Source organism: Anopheles coustani, chromosome 3 (genome assembly GCF_943734705.1).
Source record: "Anopheles coustani chromosome 3, idAnoCousDA_361_x.2, whole genome shotgun sequence".
NCBI lineage: Eukaryota > Metazoa > Arthropoda > Insecta > Diptera > Culicidae > Anopheles > Anopheles coustani.
The window spans coordinates 94,629,325-94,643,246 of record NC_071288.1 but is presented as its reverse complement, the minus strand read 5'-3'; the positions used below and the strand labels follow the sequence as shown (position 1 = coordinate 94,643,246).

Below are 13,922 nucleotides of genomic sequence, written 5' to 3'. Positions count from 1 at the left end.
AAAGACGTCGAATGCACTGAAGATTAAAACTGATTGCACCCTGCTGCACATTGTAGGTGGGGGGAGGAGGAAGGGGGAGGATATTTTGCGGCGTCGCCCAACGTTCTCTTTCTCTCCGCCGTCTCTCTTACTCGCTCTCCGAGATCCAACGAAGGGATGGCCTCACTCTGAAATGCATGCGCGGCCTGTGCGCCTGTGTGTCATATGCATTTCCCCGCTGCAACACGCTGCAATTGCACATCCGAACTCTGCTGTGTGCGTGTGTGTGTATGTCGTGTAGGGTAGGTCATGGAAAAATGCGAAGTGAAATTTCGCCGTCAGCTGCCGTTCATTCGTTCGTTCGTTCGTGCGACTTTGAGCTGACTGACGGTGGTCGTCGTCTGCCTTCCTTCGTTCCTTACGCGGTGTCAGGATAATTATTTCATATGGTTGGAGTTCGATTAAAAAAGTGTCGGTGTTCTCAGCACAAGTGCATTTGTTTTCAGTTGAACGATTTTATTTATTTTAGTTTCGGTGAAAAACAAGTTTTCAAGTGTTTTGCTCTACCCTGAAGTGTGTTTATGTGATCTTCTTTCCTTTGCAATTTACACGATTCCTCTAGTTTCCTCAATTTTATATTAATTTTGAAAGAGTTTTTAAACATTCCTTCTTTCAATTATCTCTTAGTTGGACAATTTTCCAGTATCGAATCGAGAAAAGCAAATGAGGTCAATGAATGCGCTCCTTCCGGTTCCATTCTAGCAGTGAAACACGCCACGAACGCACGGGACAGATCGATGATTGGTGAGGGTGGTGGGGGAGGGGAACTGATATACACCGTGCACAGGTCGACATCGTGAGGATGGGGACGACGTCGCGTTCGCCCTTTCAGGGAGAAGAACCCCCGGGAGGGGGGGGAGATGTTTGCGAACGGATGATGGAAGCGCCGGGAAACGGTTGGATGCCGGAAAACTACGCTACTACGCTTATCGATCGGTTGTTATTCTCGTCGTCTCGAGTGGGGAAACGCGTGCGAGCGAGAAAAGGAGAGGCACCGTCTTCTGAGGGGGGCGGGCAGGAGTGGCATGGCACGACCCTTGGCTCCAGTTCCTCCCCCCACGTTTTCAGCCCTGTGACATGACGTGGAGACTGTCTCACGTGTGTCGATTGGACCAAAAAGGGTGTATATGCGAGATGTTCTTGGAAGTTGCTTGAAGAGGAAGCGGGGTGGGAAAGCATGATAAGAGGGGGGTGAGCAGGGGGGAGGGGGATCAATTGAGCGAAAGAAAAAAGAGACAGAGAGAGAGAGAGAGTGATAACCTAGAAGTGATGGGACTATGACACGTAGTATTTTGGAAGATCTCTGAGCGGATGTTCCCGTATAGACGAACGTAGTACGAATCTCGTACGCCGAATCCACTTGATACCAAAAGTGACCGTGGTAGTAGTAGTACTAGTAGTACTAGTAGTAGTAGTAGGGATGCTATTAGTAGTAGTTCTTGTAGTAATAGTAGTTGTATAGGCAAAAGTTGTATTTGACTCTAGAGCTCGTAGTAATGACAAGCGGCGGCGGGAGGAAGTACCAATGGTTTCATCCGCAGCAGCTATAAGTCGCATGCCCTTCACTGCTTGTGAGGCACTTAAAAATGGCCATATACGTTGAGAAGAGAGACTATACTTGCTGGTTCTAGGGCGTGGAGCCCTTGTTAGGTGCAGAGACAACAAAAAAATCCCCTAGTCCCATTGAGAAATGGGTTTCTGGTCTCTGGACTCCTCTGGAGTTCCGCAACGCGAGAGAAATAGAGATCGGATGAATACTTTGCTCGTTTCGTCCTATTCGATGCAATAAGTCATGACCGAATCGAACAAGAAAAAAGGAAAAACATCTGAATATTTGGTTTTACCAATTTGTCTTCATCCAAATGTCACATTTCTTGGAACGTTCACTAACTACACTCGCGTTCATTCGCTCGTCTCGCGGCTCACGACACGGCTGAAGACGAACAAAAACCGAAATTTAAAAACAAATACCAATCTTTTTGAGATAAGCGAAACCCTTTACCACCCCCTTCGTTCGTTCCTCCCCCCCTCCCTCCACTCTTCCCTCGCGTAAGGTCTCTCGCGGTTTGTTATTGCAGTGTGGCGTCATCATGAGATCCTAAGCAACCCCCACCGTGTTGTTTTATTCGGTTGTTTTTCCTCCGGTTTTGTTTGGACTTTAAACCCTCCCCCCCCCCCCTTCTCCTCCACAACCCTCCGTGGTCCTAACTGGATTACAAATGAGTGGAGTGGAGTGTCCGCTTTCCCGTCCGTGCTCATGGTGTGTAGTACATGTCCTCCTCCTCCTCCTCCTCCTCCGTGTGTCCATTCTGTCCTATCGTGCTGTTGAAAATACTTATCAAACCCTCTTCTTCTTTTATTGCAGATTTCGAATCTTGTCTCATCACACCCACCCCACCCCCCGAGGTGTTGCGTCCCCGACGGCGGCGGTAGTAAACGGTGACAACACACAGAGGAAGGGGAAGTGTGAGTGTTGTGTGTGTGTGTTCATTCTGCGGGCCGGAGGAGTCGCGGCGGAGTTCGTTCATCCGAACAGCTGGCACGCGTGCTGGGCGGGCGAGCGAGTGATATTGTTTGTTATTGCGTATTAGAAAATCTTCAACTCGACGGCGTGAAACGAAGGCAACGAAACGCGACGCCGGTGTGGCGGTGGTGAATGTGGTCGTGTAGGTGCGTGAAAATCACGCTACGACGGCGGCCGAAGGAAAACGACGATGCTGTTCGGCGACGACTGCTGCGGTGGAGTAGTGGTGCGCAAGAGAATCTATCACAATTGCAGTCACTTGAGCTAATAAAACCGTGTGGATGCTGCACAATAGTGGAAGAAGAACAAGTGGTGGGTGAAAAGAAAACCAGACCGAGCCCCAGACCGTGTCCCGGGTCGAGGCGCTAAGATGTGAACGGGGAAAAAACGGGGCCCAGGGGGGATGATGAGAGATGCCCTTGTCGCGACGGTGTGTGGCGGGTGAAAGTGTGAAAAGTGCGCGTGCGAGTGTGCGTAACGTCGCAGTTCCGGAACCGGAATAGTGCGTAGTGGCAAGAAGCGGGGGGGAAAAAAATGTGTCGTGCCACCGCTGGAATGCGCCCCAGTGTTGTTTTGGTGAGAGGAAGAAAGCGAACAAAAATACCGGTCCCGAATAAGAAAAAGGGCCACCAGCAGCAGGAGCAGGTGGAGGCGGTGGTCGGAAGTGTCAGTGGTGGGCACGGTCAAACATTTGCCTAGTGCTGCTAGAGAAGAATAACTACGCGTACAACAAGGACTCGCGTTTAAAATGTAGCAAGACAACATATCGTCTTAACGTTTGACGGGATAAGAAATTACATTATCCTTTTGCGGGAGGCAGAAACACAACATACACACAATCTCTCTCTCGCGCAACAATCCTGCCCCCAATCTAGCTCCTCCCCGGTCGGGAGGAACGGTTCTAAATTTCTAATGTCCTATCTGTTGCAACGCACCATGGAAGGTAAAACGGCATCCGACGACCCGTCGGTTTGGGAGCTCTTCCTGCGCCGCCTGACGGCGCGCATGAGGATTCTGAATGGTGATCGGCGCAGCGAAGATTTCGATACCTCGCGGCCTCGGCGGATGTGCCATGCATATGCCGCGAGTGGTGGTTTTATTCCGTTTAGCAATAGCAGCAGTGTCGATAGCCGTAAGCAACAACCTAGCGCTAGTAGCATAAGTATTGGCAGTGGCACCGACGACAGTGATAGGCTAAGTAGTGCTAGTAGTTGTAGTTGTAGCATAAGTATTGGCCGCCGGTGGTGGAGCCCCCCTCATCCGGGGGTGGCGAACGAGTACCTTTGGAGCGGGAAGCGGTTGAATCGGACTAGTTTGTGGAAGCGGTGGCGGTGGAAACGAATATTCACGCTCGTCTGCATCCTGTTCTACTTCAATATGGTCCTGCACACGTCCAGCCTGCTGCAGCTCGTGCAAGGCGCCGACCTGAAGGAGGCGCCCAGCACGGAGCTGATGAGCCGGACGCGGTCGAGTCGAGACACAAACGGAGGTTATCTCCAAGATCGCGGAGGAAGAGGTAAATATGGAGCATGACTGACTAATAAAGGCTTTCACCGTATGAAAATGAAATCGAAAATCAGGATTCCAGCAGTCGTGTCATAAATTCCACACGACTTTAGACGTTTTTCGAAGGTGTGATCAAGTGATTTCACATTCAGAGATCCATATTCATCGATTAACCACAAAGAGTCGTTTAGGTTCCGAATTATCCAATTCAAATTGAATCCGTTTTGTAACAATTATCTCAAAAATTGAAATAGCTATCATTTGAGAACATAAACATGCGCTTTCTTCACCAAAACAGATACCAAAAAGAAAGTATTTGAACTCCAAGCACAATTCTTCGTGCTGTCACTGTGGTGATAATTGGGATAAACTCCTAGGACTGATCAAAATGCTAATAAAGTGAACTATTTCACCCTTTTCTCCTTCCGTATCTGAAAGCGCTTTAGCACCATGGTGAGGACACCTTCACTGTTCAGTTCAGTTTACTTATTTGTTAATTGTAGAAGTTAGAATAATTTGTAACCTTTACATTTTATATTTGCTTCTCAGTCAGGAGTTATAGATATTAAAAAAAAAATTGCCAGAGAACGATTTAGGAGTCAATCGCAGATATAGAGAATGAAACTATTTATAATGAACGAATTAGCACGATCAAGTTCGTTAAAGTTGTCCTTCTTCGACTGTTGGATGAATTATTGCTTTAGATAAAAGATTTTTAAATGGAATTTCCAATGACTAACCGGAATAATTTTCCTGCTCTGTACACACAGTATGTTCGAGCGTCGACGTCCGGAACACGCCAAAACATCTGGATCGATTGAATGGGTGCCGGGTTGTGGAGGGGTTCGTGCAAATCATGCTCATCGACAAGTACGAGAACGACAGCTTCAGCAACTTCTCCTTTCCGCTGCTGACGGAGATTACCGGCTACCTGTTGCTGTTTCGTGTGAACGGACTCCAGACGCTCGGCCAGCTCTTCCCCAACCTGGCCGTCATCCGCGGCGAAGATACGGCCAACAATTACGCCTTCGTGGTGTACGAGCTGATGCAGATCAAGGTAAGAGCCGCACAAGCATAATAGTCTCTTTTTAGCTTTCTTTTCCAGAATTTTAGAGCAAACGTCAAAAATGTGACAGCGGTTTAGTTAGCTTCCGTGAAGTAAGGGCTCTACAGGAGAAGGTACAAATCAGAGTTGAGCCCTTTAGTTTAATTCCGGCCTAGTTTGATTCAACGATAGGCCGGTTAAGGATGGGCAATCAACTGCCAAAGCCTGCCATGAATCCACCCGAGGGTCGGGGAACAAAATTGGTAATCTCTACCGACAGCGCCAGCGTCGTCGACCCAGATCGATCAGCGGCAGAGTTTATGAATGAATGCAATGCTTATGCTGCCGAGCGCGAGGGTAGAAAGCTTATCACCCGACTCAGCCCCCCGCCTCCCCCTTCTCCACCTCCCTTTCTTCCCTGCGTGCGCCGGCCTGCGATGCTGGTGCCACGATGCTGTTGCTACTGGTTGTGGCACGATCGGACGATAATTGGAAGTGCGATGAGTACAAGTTTTGAATCGCCCGTTGCGACCCTTATCGTTACTACCATCTTGATAACTTTTGTTTGTTTGCTTTGACGGATGCTTCCTTCGGAAGGGGGCCCTCGAAGAAGGGTCTTGTGCCTGGCCGGGCGCGTTCATCTGTGCGCATGTGACCCGTTAATCATATTTCCGTCCGTTACGGTCGAAAATAAGGGAAAGTTCATCGGTACAAACACAACCCCCCCGGGCTTGGGTACCGTTTTAATATGGCTTTTTACGACTGGGTGCAACTAATTCTTATCTCTTTCTTGTTTTTCACACGCAGGAACTCGGACTTACTTCGCTGATTCACATAGAACGCGGCGGTGTTCGCATCGAGAAAAACCCAAACCTGTGCCACGGAGACACGATCGACTGGAAAACGATAGCACCGAACGGCGACAGCTGGATCAAGGTGGGTGAACTATGGGATGATTTCAGTAAGAAAATTAATTAGTAAACCAAAAGTACGTACGACCCGCCCGCCTATCGTATATTTTTCATGTTATCTGATAGGGGCAAGGGCCTCTTCCCAATCAGCTTTAATAGATAAGATTGGCGTTACGTAATCGGTTTGACATGGTAACGCGTTCCCGATCAAGAAGCGTTACGGCGGTTATAATGTGACCAAGGTTCTTACGTTCGTACGCTCAGCTTCCAAACCGGATCCATTTCATTTGTTTAGCGAGTTGGTTCTGAAGTAACCGAAAACGCTGTAGCTTATAGTAGGCGTTTTTCAAAGCCAACTACACCACGACCGATTTGGCAGTGAACATATTGGATGAAGTGAAAACGCTTGCGTACACAAATGGTAAGCATCTCGGTGTGTTTTTGGTGATACCTTCAGTTTGTGGATCATATTTTTTTTTTTGGTAGGAAACAGCTAAAACGTAACTTACGAAACACAGATGAATTCCTTTTGTTGAACATCCATCCTCCGGTCGGGCGTTGTCTGCCGCTTGCTAAAATTGGTTCACAAATTATTTCCGGCCTGACGGATCGAAGACAGGACCGGACAAACTCTGAACTGTGTGAGTCAATGTTTTGGTGATGCTGCGTCACCGCGAAGACGGACCGACAGTTGCAGTTCGAGTGTATCTCCCACGCTCTCCCCCTACGGTGACACGTCATCATGGCCTCGTCGTTCACCCGTGGCGTACCGAACGCCAACAACGATACGTCATTCACATCCAGCCCGACCCCCCCTCCACCAGCCGCACCCGAGTGCGCTCCACAGAACCCGACATTCCTGGGTGACACATTCTCTTAGCGCCGCTGATGGGGAGGAGACTACGCTGAACTCATAAATTAGAAATAACTCCTTGCGTTTTTGGCCTGGTGTGTTGTTTGTGCTGCATGCCCATTCATTTCTTCGAAGCATGATTACCATTTCGTCCTCCGCTCACTCACCCACCACCCCGCCGGTCGTCGCACCAGTACGACACAGTCATTTTCAAGATGCCGAGCGGCGGTAGGAATGCGGAGGAAGTTTCTCCCCTCCCTCTCCCAGTGTCTGACCGCCCCCTGCTTTTTAAAAGTTATTTCTGCCGCTCGAGTAAAAATAAACGAAACAAGATACTGCTGCACCGGTCGAAAAATCATCTCCAAACATCTTTTACTCCTTGCGAGCGGCGTGTCTCTTGGCGTGTCTTCGGCCGTCGTCCGCTGCCATAACTAAATCAATCCGTGCGTAGTCGGATGCCAAGCTAGACCTCGCTCTCATCATGCCTAAATCGGACGGGATGACGAATCAGGCACAGGAAGTTGTCACCTACTACCACCGGATTGGAAACAAAACATTCGCCGTGTACTCAATCAAACAATGGTATAAGCATACGAGTAATAACTACGCCACATTCTTGACGGTCTGTAGAGAACGGTTTAAAAGCTCGTCGCGTTTTCTTGCCTCAATGTGATGTTATTTATCGACAGGTTGTTGTTGGTGGTCGGAGTGGTGTGTGGTGAGAAGGTGTCGCTAATGTGTTCCCCGTTTGTTTCGCTGATGTCGTTGCGGTGGTCACGCGGTTTGATGTTGTTTGGCCACCATCAAGGACCGCGACTTGTAGAGAGAGCCAGCCCGTTGCCAATAATCGAATGCAACATTCGTACACCGATCAATCATCCCCACACCAAAAGCACAGCACAGCAGCAGGCACGAGGAAGAGAAAAGGGAATGGTACACCCATTCGAATTAGCCCTTTGAACGATTCGTGTTTGTTGTTTTGAAACGAACGTGATAACTCATTCTGTCAGATGCTTTCGGTGAGGAATCCGATCACGTGCGGGTCTTCATAAATTGATGAGAAGAGTACTGTTCATCATAGTAACGCTTCCATGCATTCATCATAGTAACGCATGGAAGCATTAAAATACTGTGGCATAACGCTATGGTAACCTGATGATGTAACGCGAATCGTGTCGATTAATGCTGCTCGGGTAAAGCCTTCTCTGATCCGTTACGTCAGTATGTTTTCTATGGTTTAACAAACAAGTACAAAACAATATTTTAATAATTCAATAAGATCCGTCACGAAGAGACAGTTTATATTGCAAAAAATCTTGCTTCCGGTGGGGGTCTCGTTGGGAAGAAGTAATTAAAAATGGCTATCACCGCCGGAGAGAGCCGTCGCCGCCGCCACAACCGATCCGTGGCCGATTATGGTTTCGTCTGGCGGCGACAAACAACACAACAAGCGCACCACACCACACCACACCCGAATAACAGATGATAAGCTGCGTGCGCATGTTGTGATTTTTGGTTTTTGGGCGCCACATCACCTCTCGTTTGTCGGCGTTCGCCCGTCGAAAATAAAGTATGCAGGGCAGGCAAAACATTGGCTCCCCACCGTTCACCGCCATCCACCACCTTTTGCCCCTCGTGTCGACGACGTCTTCGGTTTTCTGGCCCGAAGATAACGTCTTCTGCAACGATCCCAGACGGAGACGATGACGATGACGTGTGTCGGCTGAGCGAGTGAGTGACGCGTGACGTAAATAAATCATATGATAAATGTTTGTCCCGCTTCCCCTGTTTTGGTGCGAGCCCTAAACTCACTCCGATTCCCCATCCCCCCTCAAACCCTTCGGTTGCGGAAGGCGTTGTGAAGGATCGGGAGGAGAATTGTCAAACGAGGACGCGTGGGTAACTCGATCATGCCAACAAGAATGACTACTTCTATCACGCGCGATCGAGTGGTGAACGCGTTTTCGAAGGCGTTTCGAAATGATTTTCTGATGTCCCTCCCCCCCTCCCCCCCCCCCCTTGCATGACGTAACCTTTGACCTCCTGCACTTTCTGTCATAGATGGCGTCGCCTTCCCGGGGGGACTGGCGCACTGACAGTTTCACAGTGCACGTCAAGCTCGCTCGACCGGGATGAAACAGATGATAACATTCGTCTGCCACACGCCGCCACATGCGTTGCCACACTTCCCCCAACCTCCCCCGGATCCGCCCAGATGATGGGGGTCGAGGGGGTTGTTGTTTTTCCTTCTTCTCGGGCGAGAAAAATAGGAACACCCTCGAATGGCGGGCGAAGGCCGCATTTCTTTTCGTCCACCAGCGATTTCTTAGAACTGTAGGAAATATCGTCACCCGGCTGACGAGGGTGACGGTCAGCAAGCGTGCTTGCAGACGAGATACACGCATTCCCCGTTCGGTTCTTCGGAGAGCCATCGAGACATGTCGGTGTTGTCATCGGTCATCGACATCGAAACCGAAGGAAAAACCCCCCCACTCCGCGCAAAACCTGAAAACCATTGCGCGGATCATTGGGGTGTTTTTTTTTCTTCTCAAAAATTGACCCCCAACACGTAGCATATTATTATTCCGCATGTTCTTGGGTGCGCAGGGAGCGGGGGGGAGGGGTCCCGTTTATTGGTGATTAGTGGAAAGCACTGGGTGTTCAATTTGTGGTCTTATTTTTAGACATCAATATTTCAGCGGAGCAGTCCTATTTTTCTCATACGCGAAGAATAAACACGATCGCGGCGTGTGTATATATGCGTGTCCGTCTGGCTGGCCACCGAGGGGGGAGGGGGAGGCCGCGAACAATGTTGTCCTTCTTCTTCGGTATTCGCCCAATGTGTGTCTTTGCTTTGGTTTACAAAATATTTTTACACGCCCGTTATTTAATCGCTTTCACCAACTTATATTATTACCAGATGACCAATTCTAGGAAACTCAACAACAAAACTGAACCGGTCCAGGAAAACTTCAACCGAATACACTTTTCAGTAGGAAATCAATCTGGTGGGGCTTTAAGAGACGATTTGGATTCCCACTTCCCAGCGACCGTTTTATCGATCGTTACCCTTAAAGGCTGTCTTCTTGCCCAAGAGCTGTTGTGTCCGCGTACTCCGGAACGGAAGAAGTGTAGACGAACACCGCTGCGCGTCCACGTTTTGCCCGAGACCGGATGAGTGTGCTGGACTAAATATAGATCAAAAATTTGTCGCCAGACTGTGCCAGGGCATAGGGGTTGGGGAGGGAGCGAGACCTTTTAGGGAAACCCTCAGTTCCTGTCCTGCGCTCTCTAGGATGTGGTGGTTCGCGGGGCAAGAAGATGTCTTCGTAGTACTCCCTCCGTTTGATGACGAGCTTGAGATGTACGTGCGTTTCCCCGGGTTCCACCCCGGGTTTGGTTGCCTTACGCCATTTGCTCGGATGACGAAGTTTTCCATTCATCCTGGAGGGAAAAGACACGCACGCACGCACGCACGCAACGTTCGTGGATTCCTGCGCGGGCAATGACATCCCGCGGGTGTTGACGGCGGACAGTTTGACGATATTTTTAGAGAACTTTTTCCCTTCCTCCTCCACCTCCTCTGACGGAGCGGGGCAAGACTCCCGTGCCGCGGTAGCTTCCGGTAGAGGAAACGTAATGTTGCATATGGAGATGATGTTTTCTACTCGAACGAGGGCGTTCAGTCCCATCAAAGAAATTAGATGCTGCCTGCGGAGGGGGGCTGGGTGAGGTGGGTGCAGTTGATTTATTTCGTGTAGAAAAATGACCTTTGCCGCACAGGCGGGGGAGGGCAGCCCTTAAAGACACGGTTCAATTATGCAAATAGGGAGATATGGGATAAAAATAGTTTTCTTCTCAAGTTGCTCGTAAGGAAAATGTCAAAGCAAAACGGCCTCCGGAGAATGCCAAGGGGGGGGAAAGGCAAACAAAAACAAACTGCCTTGACTGTCTGCAAAAAGCCCCCGAGTCGTCGAAAGCCGCGAGAGCTGACCGACGAAACCTAGTCAAACAATTTGGTCAAGGTTTGTGCAAAGAGTAGCCTCTTCCCATCAGTTGTGCTTGTGTTTTCTTTCCGTGCTCCTTGAGTCACTAAGCACAACGGGGAAAAAATACACATCCTCCGAATGTAATGGATCTGATCTGCAAACCGTGCTCCGGAGATAAACCCGTTCGAGATCAGACAACCGACCTGCGGCGTCGTCGTCGTCGTCGTCGTCGTTGATGCCGTCGTCGTTGTTGTCTGGCTGGAGAAGCAAACCCCCGTCGGCGTGAGCAAGGTTCGCGCGAGAGATTGCCCAAAGGCTGCTTAAAATTTTCTAGGTTAAACCGATTTGACTAACAAATGTCGCCAGGCGTGTGGAAATCGGTCCGTTCGGTTCGGTTTCGCTTCGCTTCTCGGAAGTGGCAAGTTTTCACTTTCAGATTAGGCAAACAGTAGAACTCAATCAGCTATGCCAAAAAGCTGGCCAATCGTTCGGCCGATCTCCGTGCGCTTGCCGCGCACCGTTCGTGTGAGGCATTGGGAGATTACTATCTCTTGGTTTCTTGCTTGGTTATCAGATGGCCGGCTGGAAGTAAGAAGTTTAGGTACATCTTCGCTAATCCTTGCACTAGGCAGAATTCTGAAAAGATCATTATGAAGGTGTCATCAGAAATTCGCGGTACCCGTTGTGTTGCCCATGAGCTGACTCAACTCAGCCGATGAACTCAGCAAAGGCCAAGGATTCTACTGCACAACTTGCATTGGTTCAACCTGTGTAGGGGAATTCCAAATGGCTCATGCAGTCAAATGCAACCTTCTCCCAGGCCCACATAGCGATGGCTCATGTTCATCATCGGGTGGCGCTTCAAGATTTCCAAGAAGCAGTAGGTTCAGATGCACTGAAACCATAAAAAGAAAAGCAAGCGGTTGGCGGACTACGAAGACGTCTATCTTACGTGGGGTAATATACGTTAAACTGGGTACTGCAGTTTGTTTGTGTTCTTAAACACAACAGCCTGGTTGCTTTGTGGCTTCGTCGGAGCGCTTCGGAGACACCATTCCGAAAGTAGCCCACCGGAAGTGATCATGGAGCATAGCGGGGAGGGAATAGCATACTGTATCTATTGCATCGTCGCCTACGCTCTGTTGAGTATATTGCACCCTTCTGTCCTATAATTAATTATGCCTTACACCAAGATCAATACAAAGAAAGGTTGGATCAAAGCTATTTTCTACTCCGCCATTGTTGTGACAGTTGATTGAAAAAGTGTTTACAAACATAACTTGCAGAATGTGGGGAGATCTTCGCTAAAATTTCTTAAACGAAATAGATTATTGGATATTTTGGATCAGAGCACCCATGGTTTCGCGGATAGAAACTGTTCTTCCGTGTGAAACCAATATGGATCCTGTTGGTCGCCATGGCTGGTGAAATTAAGTGTGATGGTCTTCCATACGCGCAGGCCGCTCCAGAACATAATCCAAACGCCTCAATTGCTGTTCTGTTGATGAAACATACCAAATTTGCAGTTGTGCCCTGGCTGCTCGTAAGAGGTAAACAACATTTCAACCAACTGTCAAAAATTTTCCCACGGTTTGTGGCTCGTGACATGGTATGCTGCGACCTCTTTTCCTTTGATCTTGCCTTACACGCTTTTCCCAAACGAGGGTACTATAAGAAACTGTTGTAGTAGGCTTTATGGTAAAGTAGGCTTAGAACAATGAGCTAGAGATTGTTTTGTTTCACGCTGTTTTCTATTCGCTTTTTCCAATATAGAGATCGTGCATCCTTTCGTAAACAAATTCTTAAAGTTTTCCTTTGGCATCGTCACCGCTTGTTTGTGCAAAAAACAATGCAACAAATATGTTGGAGTTTTTATGCCACATTTTGGATAGAACATCGCTGATCGAGCATATATTGTTTATCTACCGTTGACACACGGGACGGGGGCCAATGTCTTGCTGAATCACCAGTGAAAATTGAACCACCCTTTCTGTCACCTGTCCTTAAATTGTTGGCATTCCCTAGGGGGGCGAAGGGGGATTGGGGGGAACCTTCTACCCCCTTGTAATGATTTATTGTTGTGAAACTTTAATTTTTTTTGCGCGTTCACAGAGATCAAATTGCAGTCGTTTGCTTATGTTTATTGATCGTTAGTGAAGAAAAACATTCCAAACAATCGCATTCCTTGGTTGGTGTCAATTATCAGTTTATTTGTTAACGCTTTCGGCATCGTAAACAGTTCATTGAGAAGTAAGACCTAAAAACCGGTGAACGATCCAGCAAACTGCTGCGCGTTGCCAATTTTTGTGTGCGAAATATTCGTGCGATAGACGATAGAGGGGGGGATTTATTTTTTATTTGTATCGTTCCGTAGCGATTTTTGTTGAAATTCATCAAGTTTATTGCATTTGTTGGTAAACAACTGATTGCTATTTGATTTGATTTGTGCGAAAGGAGGAGAATCCGAACCGTTTGCCCAAAGCCACGCTGCAGTTCCAAGGGGATTTGTGAGCAGAGTGTTCCCGTTTGATATGGATGAGCTTGCTAGGAGAGAAAGAGGAATGCGTAATAAAAGCGATAACCGGTCGATCAAGAAGCCCGCGGAACGTGTTGCTGCGAGCAAACGGGAAAGGAAAAGCTGGGGAGGAAAAGTGAAAGAAAACATTAAAATGAGCACATGAGAATGGAATGTGGAAAAGGAGTGCAATGTGTTCGCGTTCGCCCGGAACGTCGTCGTCCGTTATCCGTGCGATCTCTCTCTCCTCCACAAGACGACGACGACGACGACGACGGGATCTGCGGCACCGGGAATTGTGGCTTGCGACGCTGCGAATAGCGCAGGAAGGTACGGGAAGGGAAGGGAAGGGATGGGAAGGAATGCTCTCAAGGCAAGCCGAATGCAAAAAGTGGCCCCCGTCTTTCTAATACCTGCTCGGCGAGATCGCACGCCGGGTGGGGAAATCCCGCAGAAAGAAAGCAGCGTTCGTTTGTCTACCGCTTCCCCCCCCCCCCCCTCCCTCCCACCCTCCATCCCCAGCGCGTCACCGAATGAGCG

General features: G+C 48.8%; 1 protein-coding gene across 2 annotated transcripts in view; it reads left to right on the top strand.

The window, feature by feature from the left end:
- The window catches only part of LOC131258766 (insulin-like receptor), a 44,857-nt gene that overhangs the window by 23,070 nt on the left and 7,865 nt on the right, over positions 1–13,922 (top strand). For both annotated transcript variants that reach the window (XM_058260147.1, XM_058260146.1), the window contains exons 3-5: positions 2,405–4,079; positions 4,840–5,126; positions 5,922–6,050. In XM_058260147.1, coding sequence (XP_058116130.1) covers positions 3,476–4,079; positions 4,840–5,126; positions 5,922–6,050 — 1,020 coding nt within the window. In that variant the 5' untranslated portion in view covers positions 2,405–3,475. The remainder of the gene's footprint in view (positions 1–2,404; positions 4,080–4,839; positions 5,127–5,921; positions 6,051–13,922) is intronic.